General features: G+C 36.3%; 1 protein-coding gene across 1 annotated transcript in view; it reads right to left on the bottom strand.

The window, feature by feature from the left end:
• Positions 1-1587: 1587 nt before the first annotated feature.
• The window catches only part of loxl2b (lysyl oxidase-like 2b), an 85730-nt gene continuing 60772 nt past the window's right edge, over positions 1588-26545 (bottom strand). Inside the window, exons 7-14 of the mRNA XM_059338074.1 lie at positions 17385-17536; positions 15692-15859; positions 11384-11549; positions 8740-8980; positions 4572-4687; positions 2983-3119; positions 2762-2873; positions 1588-1747 (exon numbers count right to left, since the gene is read on the bottom strand). Coding sequence (XP_059194057.1) covers positions 1677-1747; positions 2762-2873; positions 2983-3119; positions 4572-4687; positions 8740-8980; positions 11384-11549; positions 15692-15859; positions 17385-17536 — 1163 coding nt within the window. The 3' untranslated portion in view covers positions 1588-1676. The remainder of the gene's footprint in view (positions 1748-2761; positions 2874-2982; positions 3120-4571; positions 4688-8739; positions 8981-11383; positions 11550-15691; positions 15860-17384; positions 17537-26545) is intronic.

Here is a 26545-nt window from a genome sequence, read left to right as displayed (position 1 = left end):
CACAAGACAAAGTTTTAAGACAAAAACATGGACACCCAAACACCAGCTGGCCATTAGAAAGAATGGCGTTTTAAGGCACTGCTTCACTTTTCAGCCTGGAGGTTACCGCTCGGTTATATTTAAGCAGTAGTGGATTCATCTTTTGGCTGAATCAGGCAAGAACTTGTCAGTTTTTAAGAAATAGTCTAGACGGATTTCAGAATAAAGGCCTCCTATAAGAAGTGAGGAGCATTTATGGGTACAAGTCAGGAACCGGCCTACCTTACATATCTCAAGGGTGCTGAGTCCCAAAAAAATGGTTCCCAAGAGAAATTTTGAGTTTTTGATCTTCTAATTTGTATCAAATGGCCACCAAATTGCCCATCTTGCTCAGTCGTTGGACCATTTCCCCTTAGTTTTTTTGTAAGTAGGCAATCAAAGACGAGGAAATTAAGTTTCTGGATCTATAGTCTAGGGTCAGAGCAAGGATATAGTGGAGGCTCAGTGACTTTTTTATGTATATACATATATATTTATGCAAAATACCAACTGGAACATTTAAAAGTGATGTTGATTGAATATTTATGTTGGCCTTAAAAAAATGACACAAATAATGCTTAATTTCACCTTAAAAGTTTGTATTTTGCATATATATATATATGTATATACATAAAAAAGACACTGAGCCTCCACTATATCCTTGCTCTGACCCTAGACTATAGATCTAGAAACTTAACTTCCTCATCTTTGATTGCCTACTTACAAAAAAACTAAGGGGAAATGGTCCAACGACCAACGGCCGCCATTTTGATATGCAAATGAGAAGGTCAAAAACTCAAAATTTCGCTTGGGAACCATTTTTTTGGGATTCAGCACCCTTGAAATAAGTAAAGTAGGCCAGTTCCCGACTTGTACCCATAAATGCTCCTCACTTTCACTTTTTGGACAATTCCGTCTAGACTAAAAGGGCTATTTGCTTTTTAAGGACTTTGCTTGTGCCACAACTTTTTTTGCATAAACTTTTAACGAAGATGTGGAACTTTAGCTTAAATAACTCACATATAAAAGAAATGCTCAGTTTGCCTTTGTAACAGAAACTCAGTGTATGTGGACTTAAGTGTGTAAAATGCACTAAAGTCTAAAACTCCTGACAAGTGGAAGAATACTGCATTTATTTCTAAAGACAGAGCTCTGCTGAATCGATGATTCTTCTCAATCCTCAGGCAGCCTGGCAATAACATCCAACCTCTCCGGGGTGAGCTTTGAAAAAAAGGTGTTGCAGCAGGCTTCTGTTAAAGGGCTGCACTTCAAAGAAGACACATTCTTGATGTCATTCCTCAGTGTTGCACCTGATGTAAACTACCTACCACCTCCCAGCAAGTTTTGATTGCTAATTTTTTTTAAAGTCACAGGACAGCTTGATGTTCACCATGCAGGGAGCTTGGAAGTAGAGCTAAAGATGGAGCTGCCTGTGTGGATTAAAGGGGGAATCAGATATTCTGTTGGACTGGGGGAAGGAGGGGGCTGGAGGTTTGAAGGAAGCTGCTGTATCATGGATGAGGGAGAAGATAAAAAGATGGTTTGACACCCAGGGCACGGCTGGCTGGAGCTGGTAGTGGTTGGTGGGCTTCAGATGGTGTTCCTGTGGGGAAACGGGTGGGGTGGGCAGCCAGTAACTCCTCTCCTCTGCTTGGTCTTTACCTGTGGGTCACCTGGTTGTTGAGGAGGCCTGGGAACGTCTGTTCTGTTTCAGTGCTTAATGAGCCACCTAGCAGGGACACACAGGGACAACAGAGTCATACGGAGACAGGCTTTACCATCTCTATCCCACATGAGAACCAGGGGTTAAGATAAAACTTAACCCTTTATGGGGCCCTCAATAAAATACTTAGAATTTGAAAATTCAAACCCTAAAGTGTTATAGAGCAGCTATTCTCAACCTTGAGGTCAGGACCCCAATTGGGGTCGCAAGATGATTTCTGGGGGTCGCCAAATCATTTTGGAAGTCAGCTCTGTCTCCACTGTGTTAAAGTGTTCATGTGTTAATGTGTTTTAGTCTTTTTGGTCATTTCATGTCTTTTTTTTTTGTCATTATGTGTCTTTTTGTGGTAATTTTGTGTCTTTTTTGTGGTAATTTTGTGTCTTTTTTAAAAAAAAAAACATTTTGTGGTCAGTTTGTGTCTTTTTTTGCTCATTTCGTGTCTTTTTTTGTCATTTTGTGTCTTTTTTTGTCATTTTGTGGGTGGTTTTAGTCATTTTAGTATTTATTTTTCACACATCAAGCCTCTGGCACCTTTTAGTTGAAGGACTTGAGGGGGCATATAAGGCCAAAATCAAACCATAAAATAAATGTTGAGGGTTGCAAAGGCTGATTTGTGAGAAAAACAGTGGGAAAAAAGACAGTTGTTGATTTTTCTCTGGCAGACGAGAGCTGCAATAGACCAGTAGTTCTCAACATTTTGATCTGATATTTTGAGAAATCAAAATATCAGATCAAAATACATTATGTGTTTAGTGATTACATTGGACAGTACAACATTATTTCTACTGATGGGAGTCATGACCAAAGTCATGGCGTGTATTTCATATTCTTAAAACTCGATATTATAAACTAAAAGTCAATGTAGCAAGCCCATGTGCTTATTAATGACATGTAATGTAAGTTACATTTACAGTTCACCTCAAGTATCACAGTGGATCAAGTTTAAATGATTGTGACATCAACATTTAAAGGGACAGTAGATATATCCCTCCATATCATCACATCATCACAGGGTCTCACCATTATGGCAGCTGTACATCCACACACGATGGCCATCATATCGACATCTGCATTTCACAATGTTGTTGGTGTAGTCTGACTCAGGAACCTCATAGTTTGGATTAATTACTATCTGTGAGAGGGAGAACATGAACAAGAAGCTGTTAAAGGCCAGTTCTATTGGCTGCAGTGTGTAGCCAATTTAATTCTTTATTTAGGGAATAAGAACAATGAAACATTACCTGGAAGATGTAATCTCCAGGCTTGAGTTCAGTTATGTCGACCCACTGGCAGTCGATATCGTGCCTGTAGGTATCCCAGCAGCCCACAGTGATGCCCTGCTCTCCAAAGTTAGCACATTCATATCTCTTTTCAATACCTGCAATTAGAGATTACAAAATGAAAAAAAATGTTACAAGCGATCCCTTAAAGCAGTGGTTCCCAACCTTTTTCTTGAGGGACCCACATTTTTACCATTGTGAACTTGGGCGACCCCCCCATTGTCCATTTCTTTTATAAAGCAGAACTGAATGTGACTTTCATGGTAGGCTCTTTTTTTTTTCTTTTTGAGATATTCAGCATTATCGTCTCCCTGACGCTTCGCCATTTTTCCTTTAGCTCTGTGTTTCTGTTGTTAGGCGAGGTTACCGCTAGGTGAGGCTACCGCTAGGTGAAGTTACCACTAGGTGAGGTTACCGCTAGGTGAGGTTACCGCTAGGTGAGGTTACCGCTAGGTGAGGTTACCTCTAGGTGAGGTTACCGCTAGGAGAGGTTACCGCTAGGTGAGGTTACCGCTAGGTGAGGTTACCGCTAGGTGAGGTTACCGCTGGGTGAGGTTACCGCTAGGTAAGGTTACCGTTAGGTGAGGTTACCACTAGGTGAGGTTACCGCTAGGTGAGGTTACCGCTAGGTGAGGTTACCGCTAGGTGAGGTTACCACTAGGTGAGGTTACCACTAGGTGAGGTTACCTCTTGGTGAGGTTACCGCTAGGTGAGGTTACCGCTAGGTGAGGTTACCTCTAGGTGAGGTTACCGCTAGGTGAGGTTACCGCTAGGTGAGGTTACCTCTAGGTGAGGTTACCGCTAGGTAAGGTTACCGCTAGGTGAGGTTACCGCTAGGTGAGGTTACCGCTAGGTAAGGTTACCGCTAGGTGAGGTTACCACTAGGTGAGGTTACCGCTAGGTGAGGTTACCGCTAGGTGAGGTTACCGCTAGGTGAGGTTACCGCTAGGTGAGGTTACCGCTAGATGAAGTTACCGCTAGGTGAGATTACCGCTAGGTGAGGTTACCGCTAGGTGAAGTTACCGCTAGGTGAGGTTACCGCTAGGTGAAGTTACCGCTAGGTGAGATTACCGCTAGGTGAGGTTACCGCTAGGTGAGGTTACCGCTAGGTGAGGTTACCACTAGGTAAGGTTACCGCTAGGTGAGATTACCGCTAGGTGAGGTTACCGCTAGGTGAGGTTACCGCTAGGTAAGGTTACCGCTAGGTGAAGTTACCGCTAGGTGAGATTACCACTAGGTGAGGTTACCGCTAGGTGAGGTTACCGCTAGGTGAGGTTACCGTTGTTTTTGTCCCACTAATGAATTAAATGCTGACTCATTTCGTTTCCCCAAAACGAATGAGTTTATATCCAATAATCACCTTTTTTAGCTCCGTTATAGAATGCACCAACTATCTGGCTCTTTAGCCGCTAAATGCTCCGCCATGCTTACCCCCGAGCTGTGGGTAAACATTGGAGCATTTATGTGAAGAAGCGATGTTTCTGTCACCTTTCTGAAAAGCTACAATTCATTCTTGAAATCCAAGAAGGGAATCATGTCTTGGTTCTCACCTTCATCACACTCAGAGTCCTCCAGACAGAAGCTGGCCTTGTGTCCTTCTGCCACTTTAGTCCCATTGAGGCTGAACAGGTCGTAGAGAGTGAACACCTCCATGCTGTGATAATGTCTACACACACACACACACACACACACACACACACACACAGAGAGAGAGAAGAATATAGAGTTACAAACAGAGTCAGGCTCAACAGACCACACAGAGTACAGGAACGGCACTGTCTATTGCAGCTATTCTCAACCTTGGGGTCGGGACCCCAATTGGGGTCACGAGATGATTTCTGGGGGTCACCAAATCATTTAGGAAGTCAGCTCTGTCTCCACTGTGTTAAAGTGTTCATATGTTAATGTGTTTTTGTCTTTTTGGTCACTTAATGTCTTTTTTTTGTCATTTTGTGTCTTTTTTTAGTCATTTTGTTTCTTTTTTGGGTCATTTTGTGTCTTTTTTGGTCATTTTGTGTCTTTTCTGGTCATTTTATGTCTCTTTTGGTCATTTTGTGTGTCTTTTTTGGTAATTTTGTGTTTTTTTTTGTCATTTTGTGGTCAATTTGTGTCTTTTTTGGTAATTTTGTGTATTTTTTTTGTAATTTTGTGTCTTTTTGGTAATTTTGTGTCTTTTTGGTAATTTTGTTTCTTTTTTGGGTCATTTTGTGTCTTTTCTGGTCATTTTGTGTCTTTTTTGATCATTTTGTGGTCATTTTGTGTCTTTTTTAGTCATTTTGTGTCTTTTTTTTGTCATTTTGTTTCTTTTTTGGGTGATCTGAACTGTGTGTGTGAGATTGTGTTCAGTGAGTGGGGGTCACGGACAACATGCATGTTAAATTGGGGGTCGCGACTCAAAAAGGTTGAGAACTACTGGTCTATTGCAGCTCTCGTCTGCCAGAGAAAAAACAACAACTGTCTTTTTTCCCACTTTTTTCTCACAAATCAGCCTTTGCAACCCTCAACATTTATTTTATGGTTTGATTTTGGCCTGATATGCCCCCTCAAGTCCTACAACTAAAAGGTGCCAGAGGCTTGATGTGTGAAGAGCACAGTGAAGTGTTCCTCCAGACAAAACAGGAACCACAAAAATGTGGGACTTTTTGTACAGTAGCTATAGTTTACATGGCTAATTACAGGGCAGCAGAACATATGGAAAGGGGGAAAACCCTCCAGAAACATGATTGAGGCTGATTAATCTTTCTATCTTTGAATTAAGTCTAATTTGAAAATTTATTTCTGACTCATTTAAATACCCTATTGTACCCTGTGGTTTACAGAGGACCTTATGCTTGTGATTTATAATTAAGCTGCAATTTGTTATTCCTGGAATATAAACTTGTTACAACAGCCTCCACTAACTATATTATATAATAATGTCAGGCATGTCAGTTCTTTAAGAAGTACTGCACTAGTGTCCTTAAATATCTTTACATTTAATTAATATTTTACTAACGACGATTGCTCATTGTCTGATACAGTCGTCCAGTAAATATTGACAACGTGCTTCTTAAAGAATAATTCGGTTTTATCATGTGACCATGCTGTAGAAATTGTTAGGGTGAGGCTTTGCTGGAACAATAGCATTTCACCCAAAGTTATTAACGAGCTTTGGTTTGTAAGAAATGACAAATGCATGTATATAGCTGTATAGTGCCCTTACACTTATCAAAGTACATCATTTCTACAAAATGTTGCTTTAAATACTATATTACTAGTTTTATATACACTAATTAGTATTTGTTACAAATCACATCTTACTTTTTACGACCCAGCAAAAATACAAAATAAAATGAAATGTGTATTTTCAACACAGTTCAAAATCCTTCTACCAACCCCTCCATAGCTCTCTGATTAATATTTTATGTCTTGATTCTTTAATCAGTAAATAGACAGAAATACAAACATTGTGGTTTTATGTGAAGTTACATGCTGGACCCTGATGAAAGTCACTGGACCAGCAGTTTATTGTCAAGAGATAGAAACTTCCCCTGAAAGCATAAACTGTTATTGTTCTCCTCGTTCTCCCCTCTATCCTCCCTCCCTCGCCCCCTTCAGGCTGAGATGGATCTGGTCTAGACGGATTTCAGAATAAAGGCCTCCTATAAGAAGTGAGGAGCATTTATGGGTACAAGTCAGGAACCGGCCTACCTTACATATCTCAAGGGTGCTGGGTCCAAAAATAATGGTTCCCAAGCGAAATTTTTAGTTTTTGACCTTCTAATTTGTATCAAATGGCCACCAAATTGCCCATCTTGCACAGTCATTGGACCATTTCCCCTTAGTTTTTTTGTAAGTAGGAAATCAAAGATGAGGAAATTAAGTTTCTGGATCTATAGTCTAGGGTCAGAGCAAGGATATAGTGGAGGCTCAGTGTCTTTTTTATGCATATATATATGCAAAATACCAACTGGAACATTTAAAAGTGAAATTAATTGAATATTTATGTCAGCCTTAAAAAAATGACACAAATAATGCTTAATTTCACCTTAAAAGTTTGTATTTTGCATATACATATATATATGCAATATATATATGTATATATATATATTACATATATATATATATATATATACATACATATACATTTATATTATTTATATTGTTTTATTTCAGTTAACGAAAATGTTTTTCAATTCTAGTTTTTGTTATTTCGTTACTTTTCGTAAACTATAATAACCTTGTATTAGCACATGGTGTGGTTCAGATAAACTTGCTGCGATGGATTTTCATGATTTCAATTTTTTTTTGTCATTTTGACTTTTTTCTCATGACTTCAACTTTTTCCTTTTCATTTTGACAATTTCTTGTGACTTCAACTTTTTTCATTATTTTGACTATTTTCTCATTATTTTGAATTTTTTTCCCCTGATTTCATCTTTTTCCTTAATTTTGAATAATTTCTCGTGACTTGGACTTTTTTTCTCCTTTTGACATTTTTTCCATGATTTCAAAAATGTTTTGTCATTTTGACTTTTATCATATGACTTCAACTTTTTTCTTTTCATTTTGACAATTTCTTGTAACTTCAATTTTCTTCTCATTATTTTGACAATTTTCTCGTTATTTTAACTTTTTTCGTGATTTCGATTTTTTTTCTCTCATTTTGAATCATTTCTCATGACTTCGACCTTTTTTGTCATTTTGACTTTTTTCTTGTGACTTCAACTTTTTTCATTATTTTGACTATTTTCTCATTATTTTGAATTTTTTTCCTGATTTCTTCTTTTTTCTTCATTTGGAATAATTTCTCGTGACTTCAACTTTTTTCTCCTTTTGACATTTTTTCCATGATTTCAAACTTTTTTTGTCATTTTGACTTTTTCTCGTGATTTCAACTTTTTCCTTTTCATTTTGGCATTTTCTTGTGACTTCAATTTTCTTCTCATTATTTTGACTATTTTCTTGATATTGTAACTTTTTTTCATGATTTCGACTTTTTTTTCTCATTTTGAATCATTTCTCGTGACTTTGACTTTTTTTTCTCATTTTTTCCATGATTTCAACTTTTTTTTGTCATTTTGACTATTTTCTTGTTATTATGAATTTTTTTCCCCCGATTTCGTCTTTTTTCTTCATTTTGAATCATTTCTTGTGACTTCGACTTTTTTTCTCCTTTTGACATTTTGTCCATGATTTCAAATGATTCATGATTTTTGTCATTTTGACTTTTTTCATATCACTTCAACCTTTTTCTTTTCATTTTGACAATTTTTTTGTGACTTCAACTTTTTCTCATTATTTTGATGATTTTCTCGTTATTTCTACTTTTTTGTGATTTTTAACTTTTTTTGTCATTTTGACCTTTTTTCTCATGACGTCAACTTTTTTCTTTTCATTTTGACATTTTCTTGTGACTTCAATTTTCTTCTCATTCTTTTGACTATTTTCTCGTTATTTTAACTTTTTTCATGACTTCGACTTTTTTTTGTCATTTTGGCATTTTTCCATGATTTCAACTTTTTTTTCATTTTGACTTTTTTCTCATGACTTCAACTTTTTTCATTAATTTGACTATTTTCTCATTATTTCGTGACTTCATTTTTTCCATGATTTCAAACCTTTTTCTTTTCATTTTGACAGTTTATTGTGAGTTCAACTTTTTTCTTTGTTCCTCTGGATTAATCCCATGGTGAAACCTCATATATAACCCAGGAGTCCTGCGGCGGTGCCACTGACCTGTGACAGTCGTGCCAGACCCAGGAGTGTCTGCCAGCTTTGGGCCTGAAGTCCGACTGGCCGTTGTTGTGGATCTGGGAGGAGAAGCGCAGCAGGCGGCGGTAGGAGTTAGCAGGAGCCTGGCTGGAGGTGGAGGACAGGCAGTTCTCCTCATAGGCACACTGCAGCATGAACATGGGCCGGTCCTCCATGTAGGTGGTCTGCTCCACCACCTGAGGGTTCAACACCAGGTCAGGAGCCGCTGGAGGAGGGAAGAGGAGCAGAAGAGATTAAAACATATTAGGAGACTTATAGTCTAGACGGAATTGTCCAAAAAGTGAAAGTGAGGAGCATTTATGGGTACAAGTCGGGAATTGGCCTACTTTACTTATTTCAAAGGTGCTGAATCCAAAAAAAATGGTTCCCAAGCGAAATTTTGAGTTTTTGACCTTCTCATTTGCATATCAAAATGGCGGCCGTTGGTCATTGGACCATTTCCCCTTAGTTTTTTTGTAAGTAGGCAATCAAAGATGAGGAAATTAAGTTTCTGGATCTATAGTCTAGGGTCAGAGCAAGGATATAGTGGAGGCTCAGTGTCTTTTTTATGTATATGTATATATATATATATATATATATATATATATATATATATATATATATATATATATATATATATATATATATATATATATATATGCAAATACCAACTTTTAAGGTGAAATTAAGCATTATTTGTGTCATTTTTTTAAGGCCGACATAAATATTCAATCAATATCACTTTTAAATGTTCCAGTTGGTAATTTGCATATATATACATGCAAGATGGGCAATTTGGTGGCCATTTGATACAAATTAGAAGGTCAAAAACTCAAAATTTCTCTTGGGAACCATTTTTTTTGGACTCAGCACCCTTGAGATATGTAAGGTAGGCCGGTTCCTGACTTGTACCCATAAATGCTCCTCACTTCTAATAGGAGGCCTTTTTTCTGAAATCTGTCTAGACTAATAGACAAGTTGGCCCTGTGATTGAAAAAAAAAACACAGAACAGCTTCGGCTCGTAAAGCAAACGAGTGCTTTCTTTTTTAAACTGAAGAGCCTCTTGTGATTCAGGAGGGATGTTGGAGGTTCGGTTATGAAAACATTTCCCACAAGTGGAGCTTCTCCAGAGGCCGAGATAATTCAATCTGCTGAATTAAAACTCAATGTATAGAGCAGAAGAGACAAAGCTTTTCAGTGTGAACTGATCAACTGAATGGCAAATTAAAAGTGGAAATGCAAATTATATTTCCTTTTCTTTACACTGATGTTTAGGATCTCAAAGGGGCAGCAGATTTCTGGGCACATTTTCTGACAGTTACCTCTCAAAAGCATTCACCACCAACAACATATGAACTTGGGTGAGTGTAATAATGCCCACAAACGTAATAAGAATCTGCAGCTTTTAATGCAATAATCCCACAAACGTAATACATTTTCCACAAACGTAACAGCAGCTGCTACTACAAACATAACGCACAATTTCCCAATATAATAATGTAATAACTATTAGGTTTGCAGGGACTTATTAAGTTTGTGGGGAAGAGGAAATCTTCAACTTTCAATATTGTAATAAGTTCCCACAAATGTAATAACGCAACGGTCGCTACCACGGTTGCTGGTTTGTCCTGTTGTCATGGCAACCACTGTAGTCCAGAGGAAGTCTGGTCAAAGTCGCTACAGTTTAACAGGATACTTTTTACAACTTAATAGTGTGTTCATCTGTTTGTATGTTTACAGATATGTGTGTTGCATCAAAATAAACCCCATAACAGCTGAAACAACAGCAGCTGATTTCAGTGTGTTACATGTATCTAAATAATAACTGAACATTATCACAATTGAGTTATCATTTTGTGATGTAAATAAATAACACAATTCAATCATTAAAGACTCCTTCTAGACATGTTTCAAGGTTTAGCCTATATAAAATACCTTTATTTGAATATTAGACTAACGCGACTCTTGTAGTTTTCACACACAAAAAAATTAAATCTGAAATATCTTGTAATCCTGCAAATGTACATTTAAATTACAACAAAAACAAAAAAAACTAAAAAATTTAATCTAAAATATCTTGTATTCCTGCAAATGTACATTTGCATTATGTGTCATTATTTTGACTATTTTCTTGTTATTTTAACTTTTTTCGTGATTTCGACTTTTTTCTCTCATTTTGAATCATTTCTCGACTTCGACTTTTTTTTGTCATTTTGTCATTTTTTCCATGATTTCAACTTTTTTTTTGTCATTTTGACTTTTTTCTTGTGACTACAACTTTTTTCATTATTTTGACTATTTTCTCATTATTTTGAATTTTTTTCCCCTGATTTCGTCTGTTTTCTTCATTTTGAATCATTTCTCGTGACTTGGACTTTTTTTCTCCTTTTGACATATTTCCATCATTTCAAATGTACAAATGTACATTTGCAGGATTACAAGATATTTTAGATTTATTTTTTTGTGCGAAACTCTCATGTTACATTAGTAGTAGGCACAAATTACATTTGTGGAAAATGTATTACCTTTGTGGGATTATTGCATTAAAAGCTGCAGATTTTTATTGTGTTTATGGTTTTATTACGTTTGTGGCATTTATTACATTGGCAGGTGTTATGGGTGTCTTACTCTCGGAGCAGGAGACTCCAGCTGAATGTCCCCCTCCTCCCTTGGAGCAGCTGAGGTGGGCCCCATGGTGCAGGCAGTGGGACAGAGACATCTCCGTCCCGGAGCAGCGGACGCCACTCATCACCACGGCGTCCGCGTTCACCTGTCCAGGCCAATACCAGGTCTCCTGTTGAGATAACAGGCAGCTTTTTGGTGAAAATCCACCATAAACAAATGTCTGTTTTATATAAAAACTTATGGATTAACTAAACTGTCCTACAAAGTCTAACTGCAGTAACTACACAGAGGGTAAAACTGAGAAAAACTGATTAGAGTTTAATGTTTTTTAACTGGCCAGCCAAACGGGTTATAGGTAGGTACGTTTTTTTAGTGCAAGAACAGCAGAACAACATTAATTGCAAAAAGTATTTGTGCATTTTTACACTGCACTTTTAAGATTTCATGCTCAAATGCATGTAGTTGCACTGAGGGCCACTTCAAGTGAGGGTGAGGGCCGTATGTGGCCCCCGGGCCTCCAGTTGCCCAGCCTGTACCAAGGTTATTATAGTTAACGAAAACTAATGAAATAACGAAAACTAGGATTGAAAAAACATTTTCGTTAACTGAAATAAAAATAAAAACAAGAGTTTTTAAAAAACGGGTTACAAAACTAACTAAAACTAACTAAAATTATAATGAAAATGTCCTTCGTTTTCCTCTTTGTCAACTTTTTTCATCCGTAAACCTTTTTGGTTGATACTAAATCTATTTCATCTATCTGGTTTTATGACTTAATAAACTTATTGGGGCTGAGATGGATCAGACAAAGGAAATAAAGGAAACATTTATTGTGACCTTATTGAATCTGGCACCCAACAAATACCCCATTACAAAACAACTACAACTAACACTAAAACTAATAAAAACTAAACTAAAACTAAGCATTTTCCAAAAAATAAAACTAATCAAAACTAGCAAACTCACTCTTAAAACTCATTAAAACTAACTGAATTTGAGAACGAAAATTGACAACGAAATTAAAACTAAAACTAATGAAAAATCCTAAACTATTATAACCTTGCCCTGTGCTATGAGCTGTTGTGAAGAAAGGTGTTCTCTACATTGACCACTAGAGGGCAGAGTCTATCCTTTAATATCACCATGGATGCCTCATGCTATTGTGCTGATAGACTAAAATGTAAAATTCTATATTTTACAATAAAGCCTGTGCATCTTCTGTTCTCATGACTGGAATATATTAATGTGTAATGGTTCAACCAGATGAAGGAATGAGCCTATAATAATACTTTAACATACAGGAGTAAATGCAACAACAGACAGCCTCTCCCTTCTGCCTCGAGGTAAACCTTACTAAGACTTTGCATAATGAAAAAACAAACATTATTTTACAGTTTCCACTAAAACAACTCTGCTCTTCATTCTACAGCTCAGCACATTGACTGTTATATGAACAATACAATGAAAGCTTTACTGTTTTAGACACGTGATAAATTGATAAAGACAAGTGATAAATGTAATAAAAACAGTATACAATTATTAGAAAATTCACTTTTTTCTAGAATAACTACCACCACTATGCTGCCCTACAAAGCCTCACTGCAGTAACTACGCAAAGGGTGAAACTGAAACTATTTTTCAATTTTCTTCTCATTATTTTGACTATTTTCGCGATTTTTTTTCATGATTTCGATATTTTATTGTCATTTTGACTATTTTCTTGTTATTTTGAATTTTCTTTCTCCTGATTTTGTCTTTTTTCTTCGTTTTGAATAATTTCTTGTGACTTCAACTTTTTCTTTTCATTTTGACTTTTTCTTGTGACTTCAATTTTCTTCTCATTATTTTGACTATTTTCTCGTTATTTTAACTTTTTTCGTGACTACGACTTTTTTTTGTAATTTTTTCCATGATTTAAACTTTTTTTCTTTTCATTTTGACTATTTCTTGTGACTTTTTTCATTATTTTGACTATTTTCTCATTATTTAGAATTTTTTTTCCCCCCTGATTTCGTCTTTTTTCTTCATTTTGAATCATTTCTCGTGACTTTTTCTAGAATAACTACCACCACTATGCTGCCCTACAAAGCCTAACTGCAGAAACTACGCAAAGGGTGAAACTTAGAAAAACTGCTTTTAAGTTTTTGTAACGTAAAGCCAAATGGGTTATTGGTAGCTCATTGATATGATTTTGACACTTGACTGCAAAAATGAAGTTAGTGCACTCTGGTTTTGCTGTAAAAGGTTCTAATACTGAAGCCAAAACTACAATGTTGTCGTCTTCTTTCAGTTTTTGTATTTTCTTTTCAGTTATAAACATTTTCAAATTGATTTTGTTATAAGTGTATATAAAAGTTTTTATTAATGCTATTCAAATATTTGTGTATTTTAGACTTAATATTAGAAATCAAACTTAAGTTTGCTTTGGTTTTCTGTTTAAATTTGTATATATATCCAATGCAGACCGTGGTAAGTGTAGTTACTGCTGTCTGCTTTAGGTTTTGTTACTACAATTTTTATAAAAAGTTACTGCAATCAATCATTATTTTTTTTAAATAAAGCAAAATTGAAATCTAAAACTAACTTACTTACTCACAAGATTAAACAGACATCAAGGAGTTAATTTTTAGTTATAACTCAATTTCGAACAAAAATGTAGTAACTGCAGTTAGACTTTGTAGGACAGTATAAACCACTATAAAATGGCGATGGTTAAAGGTGTTTCAGTCAGAATATTAATAAAGCATTAAATAACTCTTGGATCGGGTCCAGCAGTGTGTTAAAACATGAAGTCTCACTCTGAACCATAGCTATGCTCTGCCTGGTGTGTGAGGCACCTTAAAGGCTAGTTCCATTTGATTTCTTTAGAAATGAGCTAAAATCAGAACACATCTTAAATTCAACTAATATATTTCAAAGGAAATTTAATTTTACATTAAAGGAAAATGGAGACGGATCAATAATGAATTTCACGAGTTTGAAATCAATGATTGATTTGGTTTTGGAAATCAACTGTTTATGTAGTAAACACAATTCTCTAAACTCTCTGAACTGTTCTCTCTGTTTTCCCCATTATTCACATAGTTATTTTCCAGGAAACGTCCTATAACTCATTAGTGACAAACTGTGTGCACAAAGCAATAAATTGATCAAGAAATTTGGATCTAGGAAATAAACTTAACTGACAGTGGAAAATCAGGTCGAGACTGAGAATTTTCTTGTGGTAGATCATGTATTCAGAACTGCTTTGTCTAGGTTTGATAGATTGGAATACAATTAGAGGCACAACATATTTTTATTTAATTAACTCAAATACATTATATTGCATTGATGCACTTGTTTTGAGTTTGGGCTACATCTATTTGTTGGATGGAAATTCTGCCCACAATTGAATTGAGTTCATCCAATGAGTTATTTTTTTGAGTGTACTTGTTACCCTGTGAAATGACAATAAAGATGATTCTGATTCTGATTCCTGTTATAGTCTAGACGGATTTCAGAATAAAGGCCTCCTATAAGAAGTGAGGAGCATTTATGGGTACAAGTCAGGAACCGGCCTACCTTACATATCTCAAGGGTGCTGAGTCCAAAAAAAATGGTTCCCAAGAGAAATTTTGAGTTTTTGACCTTCTAATTTGTATCAAATGGCCACCAAATTGCCCATCTTGCACAGTCATTGGACCATTTCCCCTTAGTTTTTTTGTAAGTAGGCAATCAAGATGAGGAAATTAAGTTTCTGGATCTATAGTCTAGGGTCAGAGCAAGGATATAGTCGAGGCTCAGTGGCTTTTTTATGTGTATATATATGCAAAATACCAACTGGAACATTTAAAAGTGATATTGACTGAATATTTATGTCGGCCTTAAAAAATGACACAAATAATGCTTAATTTCACCTTAAAAGTTGGTATTTTGCATATATATATACATACATAAAAAAGACACTGAGCCTCCACTATATCCTTGCTCTGACCCTAGACTATAGATCCAGAAACTTAATTTCCTCATCTTTGATTGCCTACTTACAAAAAAACTAAGGGGAAATGGTCCAACGACCAACGGCCGCCATTTTGATATGCAAATGAGAAGGTCAAAAACTAAAAATTTCGCTTGGGAACCATTTTTTTGGGATTCAGCACCCTGAAATAAGTAAAGTACGCCAGTTCCTGACTTGTACCCATAAATGCTCCTCACTTTCACTTTTTGGACAATTCCGTCTAGACTATGTGTAAACGGGGCCTGATCCTCCTGTTACTTTCAGAACCAACTCAAACAGGCGGACTACCACACCCTGGCGGCTGCGACTCGTACCTTGAAAGCGTTGCTAGCGAAGCCCAGGCCCAGCTGTCTGCAGACCACCATGGCCTCCATGGTCCCCCAGTTCTCACTGCACACCGTCCCCCACACCAGAGAGCCGTTCCTCTCCACCAGCACCTCCACACGGCCCTCGTAGGGGTTACGACCTCCACTGAGACGCAGCTATGGGCATGAAAACACAGCAGAGGCACAGAGTTAATAGCTAAACCCACACTGTTATATTTACATTTAGTTAATATGAATCAGTGATTATTTCTTAGTTTCTTTTGTTCAGAAAAAGGTAAGTAGGAGATGTTTTTACCTGACATGTTTCGACTGACAACTTCAGAAGTAGACAAAATGAAATTGCTGGAAATATGAATCAGTGATGTTTGATGGATATTTGGTGCATGTTATTTCGTAGCAAGTAACAGTAACATGTTGCAAAAAGCTATGCATGATAGGAATTCTGAAACAAGATTATGGCTAAGAGCACTACACTGTAAAAAATATCTGTAGATTTTACGGTGAAAAACTGCAAAACCATGACAGTAAAAGACCGTAAAATGAATGGAAAACTTATTTTTTACGGTAAAATATAATCTTAAAAAAAATCTTATATGTGAAATCAAAAGTGCTAATATAATTTTACCGTAATATTAGAAAAAGTTGCACCGCATTTTTTACAGTACAGTTCTGGCAACCACAGCTGCCAGTTTTTTACTGTCTTTTTTTAGTGTATGAAGATGCACAAAAAATGAAAATCTGCAGTGAGAAGCTGAAAAAATATCATTTTTGTCATAAATGCAAGAAATTTTCAAAACATTACTGAAAATAAACTAAATAAACATGGAAAGCTATTGAAGGTTGTCATACAGATATATGTGATGTGCAAAATATTATCACATATGTTAACATTAAGCAGTCTGCATAAGGCCATATGGTACACAGACAAAAGACTTGGACAGTTAATCTATCCTCCTGCTAGATTTGGCACAGACTAAACATTGTTTCTGAGTGAGTACACTGCAATAAAAGCCAACTTGTATTTTTTGGCCTAAAACAGTGATTTAAGTGGGTAAGTATAAATTATTGACATTTAGGGCAATAATGTGAGTTAGCACAACAAAGGAAGCCAGTTGTCTGCTCAAAAACAAGTTGGTGAGTTGTTGTTACTTATATCTTTAAGTTGGGGTTCACAACAAGGGACAATAGTTCTGATAACTCTTATTTCTTTGTTGGGAAATGACTAGCAGCTAACTGACGCTAGCAGCTACCTGATGCTAGCGGCTAACTGACGCTAGCGGCTAACTGATGCTAGCGGCGCTGCTTGTTTCAGCTACAAGAGTAGCCATTAGCGTATCAATGCTAACTCAAAATTGTGGTCGCAACATTAGCTGACATTTCATAGCGGCGTTACAATCGTGCCAATTCAGCACATTGCAGAAGTTAGCAGAAGTAAGGATTAAAAGTTATTACAATGTAAAATTATAAGTTAGTACAACTTACAGTTGAGTTGACAAAAATCTGAATTCAGAGTTGAGCAAACTCAAAAACAAAACTTAAAATATTTAGTTTAATTGTCCAACTTAAAATTTTATCGAAGTTTGTTGCCTTGAAATTCTGAGTTCACCCAACTTTTCTTTTGTTGCAGTGTATGCTGCTTTATGTTGCTTCAGTGTTTGAGTGAATAAAGGCTGAGGCTCACCGACTCCTGGAAGCCCATAGCAGGAACGTTACACCTGACGGCTGCATCCTCCTCATGGCTGCAGCCGAGAGCCTCCTTGTTGAAATAACACTCTGTGATGGACTTCTCAAACCCAGAGCACTCCACCTCATTCATATGCACTGGACCCATTCCTGAAAAATACAGACAAAAAGGAGTCGTCTCATTTAACCCTTTGATGCACAACATATAATAACATACACTACCGGTCAAAAGTTTTAGAACACCCCAATTTTTCCCGTTTTTTATTGAAATTCAAGCAGTTCAAGTCAAATGAACAGCTTGAAAGGGTCCAAAGGTAAGTGGTGAACTGCCAGAGGTAAATAAAAAAAGGTAAACTTAATCAAAACTGAAAAATAATGTACATTTCAGAATTATACAAGTAGGCCTTTTTCAGGGAACAAGAAATGGGTTAACAACTTAACTCTATGGAGTCTTGGGCTATTTTGTCCATTTTTGAATTCTTTAATGTCTTTGTAAGTCATTTTGTGTCTTTTTTGGTCATTTTGTGACTTTTAGTGTCTTTTTTTTAGTCATTTTGTGTCTTTTGGTGTCTTTTTTTTTTTGTCATTTTGTGTCTTTTTTTAGTCCTTTAGTCCAACATAAAATGTGATTTTGAATCTTTTTTTTCTTTCAAAACACTATCGTGCTCAATAAAGAATTTTAAATGTTGCAAATGTGCATTCATTTCAGAGTACACTGAGACATTAAACTGCATCATTTTCAATTAAATTCCGGAAAAGTTGGTGTGTTCTAAAACTTTTGACCAGTAGTGTATGTTATTTCATGCTGGCTGTGTGTTTTTTATCTTTTTTTTATTACAACAGATCATTATATCCATTTTTCCTTTCATACTTTATGAAGAAAAATATTTTTTGTATTATTACATGACGTTTACACACTAAAATTACCTTGTGCATTAGAAGCATAGTAATACAAATAGTGATTCACTAAATTAACAATGTGAGTATATGTGTAACTATGTTTGTTTTATTTTGAAGGTTTAACTTTAAAAGACTTGTCAGAACACCAGATTACATTGGATAATCACATATTTTAACATTTGAGACTTATTAGAGCCATCAAATAATAATTTCCAATTGGAAAAACACCAATTTAACAAAATAGGATAGTTAATATTTGTGTCTTCTTTGTCAGGTTTTAAATTGGTGACAACATATAAACACCTTCTAATGCACAACATGGGTCAAAAATCACCTTGTGCATTAGAAGCGTAGTGATAAAAAAAGAGGGTTTTTATTCAAAAAGTAAGAAATAAACAAAAAAATGATCAAAAACAAGTTATTTGAGGAAAACCTGCAATACTGAAAGATGAAACTGATTTATTGCAAAGATATAGAATATAAAAACTAAGTCAGGCCACTTTAGACTCATGTTGTGCATCAAAGGGTTAAACAATGACTGGACAAAAAAAAGATTATTATAGCCAAGAGACATCTGCGTTAGCTAAACTAACCAGCTGTGGCTTTATATTTATATATAGACATGAGAATGGTGTCACTCTTTTCATCTAAGTCTTAAAAAGTTATTAAGTGTGCTTCCCAAAATAACTATTCCCTTATAAACCAAGATGACAGAAAAAAGTTCCACAGAGAGGCTTAAAGCCAATGTGGTCCATTAAGGGAAGGAGAAAAGAGTATAGCAGTAGCAGTAGACTAAGAGGCTCATACAAACTGTAGGAAAAATCACTTCATCACAGAAAACTACAAGTACACTGCAAAAAAGCCATCTTGTATTTTTTGGCCTAAAACAGTGATTTAAGTTGGTAAAACTTGGAAATATAAATTACTGACATTTAGGGCAATAATGTAAGTTAGCACAACAAAGGAAGCCAGTTGTCTGCTCAAAAACAAGTTGGTGAGTTGTTGTTACTTATATCTTTAAGTTGGGGTTCACAACAAGGGACAATAGTTCTGATAACTCTTATTTCTTTGTTGGGAAATTTGGTCATTAGCGAAAGCTAGCGGCTTACTGGCGCTAGCGGCTAACTGACACTAGCGGCTAACTGATGCTAGCAGCTAATTGACGCTAGCGGCTAACTGACACTAGCGGCTAACTGATGCTAGCAGCTAATTGACGCTAGCGGCTAACTGACACTAGCGGCTAACTGATGCTAGCGGCTAACTAGCGCTAGCGGCTAACTGATGCTATCGGCGCTGCTTGTTACAGCTACAAGAGTAGCCATTAGCGTATCAATGCTAACTCAAAATTGTGGTCGCAACATTAGCTGACATTTCATAGCGGCGTTACAATCGTGCCAGAGAAATCCAGAGTTGAGCAAACTCAAAAACAAAACTTAAAATATTTAGTTTAATTGTCCAACTTAAAATTTGATCAAAGCTTGTTGCCTTGAAATTTTGAGTTCACCCAACTTTTCTTTTTTTGCAGTGTAATACAGCATCACAGCCACCACATTATATCAAATCCTGATAACCTGTGACCATAAGACCTTCACATGACAACAAAATATTAAAATGGCACTGGGACGTGTAAATACTGAACATTATCATTAGATAAATAAGATATAAACTATGCAATACTGCCACACTAGGGCTGGGCGATATATCGATATAAAAGATATATTGATATATTTTCAAATGTGATACGGAATTAGACCATATCACATGTATTGATATAATTTAAAAATATATATATTTCTTTATATATAAATACAGGCCTTACTAGGGTTTGTCATATTTAGATCTTTTGTAATGTTTGTTATTCTTTTCTCATATAAATGTATTTGTTTCAGAAAAATATTGGCCTATTTTATTTCATAGGCTATTTTTATTTAAGATTTTTATTGTTTATGTATAATGTGCACTTTATAGAGCTTTGATTTAATAAAAGAAAAAGGTACTCCTGTTATTGTACAGGATTTATGTTCACTTATATAAAAAAATTCAATAAAACTACTTGTGACACGTCATATTTAACTTTGGCTGAAGATTTGCTCTCACTTTGCAATAAAAATACGGGGATATGTATCGTATATATATCGATATTCAGCCTAAATATATCGGGATATGACTTTTGGTTCAGCCCTATGCCACACACATCTTTTCACACTTTCACGCTCACAACATGAGGACTTCTGATATAGTCAGCCAAAGATCTTTATTCTGCCTTCAGCTTCTAGCCAGTTTCCGGCCAATTTCATTCCCTTTATTCTGACTGATTCATCCTGAGACCCAAGACTTCCAAAATAAAAGTGCTCCAGGGGAAGATTTATAACAGCTCTGCTTAATGCTTCATGTCTGCTAAGTGCTAAGTAGACATGTCTCCATCTAAAATGATCTTTTATGAAATGTTTTGTCGTTTATCATGGTGTATTATTACCTTCTGAGTTTTTTATTATCTCCACCAGGTGTAGGCCTGAGGGGGAGCATGCATTTGGCTGTGTGTGTGCAGCAAATCTCCTAAACTACTGCTCCACGTTTTGGCCTACACTGCAAAAAAAGCTAACTTGTATTTTTTGCCCTTAAACAGTGATTTCAGTTGGTAAAACTTGGAAATATAAATTATTGACATTTAGGGCAATAATGTAAGTTAGCACAACAAAGGAAGCCAGTTGTCTGCTCAAAAACAAGTTTGTGAGTTGTTGTTACTTATATCTTTAAGTTGGGGTTCACAACAAGGGACAATAGTTCTGATAACTCTTATTTCTTTGTTGGGAAATGCGGGAAATCGGTGAAATTCGGTCATTAGTGAAAGCTAGCGGCTAACTGATGCTAGCGGCTAAGTGATGCTAGCGGCTAACTGATGCTAGCGGAGCTGCTTGTTACAGCTACAAGAGTAGCCATTAGCGTATCAATGCTAACTCAACATTGTGGTCGCAACATTAGCTGACATTTCATAGCGGCGTTACAATCGTGCCAATTCAGCACATTGCAGAAGTTAGCAGAAGCACTTTATGGAGTTTTACCTGAGGGTAAAGGTACTCCTGTTGTTATACATTATTTATGTTCATGGTTTCAATAAAACTGACATGTCATGTTTGTCTTTGACTGAACATTTGCTCTCACTTTGCCATAAAAATATCAGGATATATATCGTATATATCGATATTCAGCCTAAATATATGGGGATATGACTTTTGGTCCATATTGCCCAGCCCTAGTCAGAACACCATATATCATCCCGTCTGAGTGAATACACGGTCGCTCATAAAGTTTGAATAATTTTGTTTTCAAACACAATTTTCATTTCATTTTCAGTGTGACATGTTTTAAGATTCACCAATAAAGCTTTGAGAAGATATACACTTTATTTCTCAAGAATAAATCACATTGTCACAATCATCGCATGGAAAAAGGTTTATCATCTTGGTTACACTTTAGATTAGGGAACACATATTCAACATTAATTAGCTGCTTATTATCATGCACATAAGTAACATATTGGCTCTTAATGAGTCATTATTCAGTAGTTATTAATGCCTTATTCTGCATGGCCTTATTATACAACCAGTAAGAAATTAACTAAGAGTTTTCCCTCAATAACCTCAGAATTATTATTATTATTGATTATTAGTAGTAAGTAAGGAAGTTGTTGTATATGAGTTACAATCTTAATATGCTTTACTTTGTATGGACTTTATAAGTATCTACATAGCGGTGAACGAAACCATGGAAACGGCAAATAGCCAATATGACTGTCAATCATTACTCTACAAAGTGGGTCACTTTGTAGAGTAATGATTGACATTATAATCTACCAATCCTCATCCAATCATCCAAAAGGAGCCACCAGTCAGTCAAAGGTCTGGAGAAGGTGTTTGCTATTTGCCGTTTCCATGGTTTCCTTCACCGCTATGTAGAGATTATAAAGTCCATACAAAGTAAAGCATATTAAGATCATAACTCATAACTCACTCCCATCTTGGTTTTCTGCCTCTCCCTGTACTTTACACTATGTGTTATCTTTGTCATTGTATGTAACTCGAACTGTGCAAATAAAATAAACCTAAAACCTGAAATAACTACGACATGAAGCCGATGAGTAAAAAGTCTGAAGTGATGCTTTGTCAAGACAATAAGACAATAACCAGCAACTTTTAAAAATGTTTCTGAGTGGAGTTTGGATGCTATGCAGGAGATTCTCCACCTCTGGCAGAGATGTGAGTGAACTCTTCTAGTTTCCATTTAGTTTTTCTCCATCAAGGGTTACAGGGAGCCACTGATGAGAAATCATGATGGAAAATGATTTTGGAAAAGGAACATTCTGTTTCAACAGTTTCCATGTATAATGTAGCTGGAATGTCCCTGTTTATGAAACACCTTCTGTTCACAAGTACTGAACGTCACTTTTTTCCGTAATATATCCTAATAACAGGTGAATAGTGGTTTACAGCACTGCACAGCACAGGCTAGATAGCTGCTGAGTGTGTAATTTAGAAGCGCTTCCTTCAGTGGCACATTTTTTGTGGGGGGTCCCAACTTCCAAACGTGCTGTAAAACCCTCCATGCAGCTGGTAACAGAACCCTGCTGGTGCAGTCTGGATGAGACCTCTCAGAGGAGACCATAAAGTCAGACTGCTATAACGCAGGCCTCTATTGGAAAATAACCCATTCAGCAGCAGGAGGTCTTCTTCTTCTTCTGGCTGCATTCCAAACTCTCAGGAAGCTCAAGCTTTGCCTTGCACATTTTAAAATATACTGACCAGTTTAAAAAAAATGGGACCTAATCTAGAAAATTAACCCATAAGAACCCATAAGGCCCATTTATCCTTAAAGGAAAATTATGGGGGATATACCACAGACCACACACTGCAAAAAAGCCAACTTGTATTTTTTGGCCTAAAACAGTGATTTAAGTTGGTAAAACTTGGAAATATAAATTATTGACATTTAGGGCAATAATGTAAGTTAGCACAACAAAGGAAGCCAGTTGTCTGCTCAAAAACAAGTTGGTGAGTTGTTGTTACTTATATCTTTAAGTTGGGGTTCACAACAAGGGACAATAGTTCTGATAACTCTTATTTCTTTGTTGTGAAATGCGGAAAAGCGGTGAAATTCGGTCATTAGCAAAAGTTAGCGGCTAACTGATGCTAGCGGTTAACTGATGCTAGCAGCGCTGCTTGTTACAGCTACAAGAGTAGCCATTAGCGTATCAATGCTAACTCAAAATTGTGGTCACAACATTAGCTGACATTTAATAGCAGCGTTACAATCGTGCCAGAGAAATTCAGAGTTGAGCAAACTCAAAAACAAAACTTAAAATATTTAGTTTAATTGTCCAACATAAAATTTTATTGAAGTTTGTTGCCTTGAAATTTTGAGTTCACCCAACTTTTCTTTTTTTGCAGTGTAATAGAGCATCATAGCCACCACATTATATAAAATCCTGATAACCTGTGACCATAAGACCTTCACATGACAACAAAATATTAAAATGGCTAAAAAAAAGATACTTTTTTTTGATTTTTCTGTTTTCAGTCACACTCACATTTTGTTTTTCACATTTTTTAAGTCACTTCTTGTTAAAGTCACATGACCACCACACCAGGGTGTTGAGTATGTGTCTCTTAGGGATTTAATGAGTTAATGTGAAGCATAAAGCTGAATATGGGAAATTCTACAAGATTTAAAGTGTTTGTTACACGGGTGTCACCATAGGTTCCTATGGGTTAAAGAGTAGTTTTAGTTTATTACAGCTTGGGTTTTGGCCATTGGACACAATAACAACAAAGCCTGATGAGTCAATGATGACGTTTGCAGAAATGTTTGCAGTGACCCTGGTGTTTCATTATTAATTAAAAAAATGTTCAATGTATTTACCAGCACAGATGACAGATGGTAAAACAGGTTGACAAATGGAGAATGTTAATTAAAAAAGGCAGAGCCAGCAGAATAAAGAGATATGTTTGCAATATATACAGTATATTCACAGCAGCTGTCTCTGTTAGCCTACAATCTGCTGTTAAAGCCTGATTCAGAAATGAATATTTAATTATAATCATGTATTTGACTTTGTTTCCATATTATGGAGGAAGAAACCTCAGAGACAATTAAACCTGGACAGAAACATTAAAAACTAGCTTTTTCTTTTGTAATTTGGTAGAAGAAAGCTTTTAATAGTTCCACTTCTATCGCATATCTATAGTTTATCTATAATAATAATAATAATAATAATAATAATAATCTTTATTTATTCTTGGTTCTGGTTAAAAGTCTGGCAGCTGAATTCTGGACAATCTGGAGTTTATGAATGGATTTTTGATTCAGGCAGGTAAAATGCTGTTGCAGTAATCCAAGCGTGATGAGATAAAAGCATGTAAAATGGTCTCTGTGTCTTTAAAAGTTAGCATAGATCGTATTCTATATTCTATAGACTGTATAAAATATGGATGCAGTCTCCATGACGTCACCCATACACTGCAAAAAAGCCAACTTGTATTTTTTGGCCTAAAACAGTGATTTAAGTTGATAAAACTTGGAAATATAAATTATTGACATTTAGGGCAATAATGTAAGTTAGCACAACAAAGGTAGCCAGTTGTCTGCTCAAAAACAAGTTGGTGAGTTGTTGTTACTTATATCTTTAAGTTGGGGTTCACAACAAGGGACAATAGTTCTGATAACTCTTATTTCTTTGTTGGGAAATGCAGGAAAGCGGTGAAATTCGGTCTATAGCGAAAGCTAGCGGCTAGCTGATGCTAGCGGCTAACCGATGCTAGCGGCTAACTGATGCTAGCGGCTAACTGACGCTAGCGGCTAACTGATGCTAGCGGCTAACCGATGCTAGCGGCTAACTGATGCTAGTGGCGCTGCTTGTTACAGCTACTAGAGTAGCCATTAGCCATTAGCGTATAAATGCTAACTCAAAATTGTGGTCGCAACATTAGCTGACATTTCATAGCAGTTGAGTTGACAAAAATCTGAATTCAGAGTTGAGCAAACTCAAAAACAAAACTTGAAATATTTAGTTTAATTGTCCAACTTAAAATTTTATCGAAGTTTGTCGCCTTGAAATTTTGAGTTCACCCAACTTCTCTTTTTCTGCAGTGTATGTATTCTGAAGAGGCTCAAAGTGGGTCACTCCACTGGTTTAGGGCGTCACCATCTAGGCAGCGCCTGACTCCACCTCACTCTTCCAGCTCATCAAAAAAAGGGGCAAAGAGGTGGAGTGGGGTTGAGGTAAAACAGCCACGTCCTAATGCACAACTTTAACCTATAATATAAATTAACTGGGTGTGTCATAAAAAAAATCCAGCCCCTCACAGTTGTCATGACGAGGGAAATCAGCTATAAAGACCAAAAACATTTTTTGTGCCAGGCTGTAAACATATTTACAGCTTTTTTGCTGTAAAGTTTTAGCATGGCAGGAAAAAATAATGTTTTTCAATAAAAAAATATTAAATTTGACATCATTTTGGACCATCATTATTACCACATCTGTCTACAAAAAGCTACTATAGAGCAGATAATAAATAAACAACAAACCAAAAGCTTAATCAAAACTTGCTAAAGAAGTCCATTGGCGACCAACTACTACATTAAATCTGGAAAAAGTCACTTTTGATGCTCTCTGCATTGATTTTCCATTCATTCAGCTCAGGAGGCTCACATTGACTTGGCCCTATATAAGCATATCACTGTGTTGTGATGTCAGCATTGTGTTTACAGCTTGATGCACTTCCCCCAGCTGACCACGACAAAATATAGCAGCTTTAAAGGTCCACAGTCCAGCTGCCTTATATCGTTTTATCCTCAGTGAGGAACTTCCAAATTGAATACATGGGCATCTTCATATGTCCTCAGAGAAAGATATCTGAGTTCATACCAGCTAAGAAATGGATTCCCATCCTCACAGGCCTGCGTAATGTAACTAATCCTGTTCCAGCGAGCTAAATCACTTTTACCATCAGGTCTGTGAGTTCAAGATATGCTGCTCAGTGGCACACGGGGATAATGTTAGGAGGCAAGTTTAAAGGATAGAATTACTGCCCAAATGTTTGGAATATGTGGTTTTGCTACACAGACATAACCTTCCATCCTGTGCCATGTAGGAAATATACATGCACAGTTGTTCCAGCAGTAAAGACTGTCATTGTGAGCTCACTGGCATGGGCCTGTTTCAGGCTACTGTGTATTTAGTCCTGGCTTTCCCATTGGTTGCAT

This window comes from Centropristis striata, chromosome 7 (genome assembly GCF_030273125.1).
Source record: "Centropristis striata isolate RG_2023a ecotype Rhode Island chromosome 7, C.striata_1.0, whole genome shotgun sequence".
NCBI classification, from domain to species: Eukaryota; Metazoa; Chordata; class Actinopteri; order Perciformes; family Serranidae; genus Centropristis; species Centropristis striata.
This window is presented reverse-complemented; position numbering and strand designations above follow the sequence as displayed.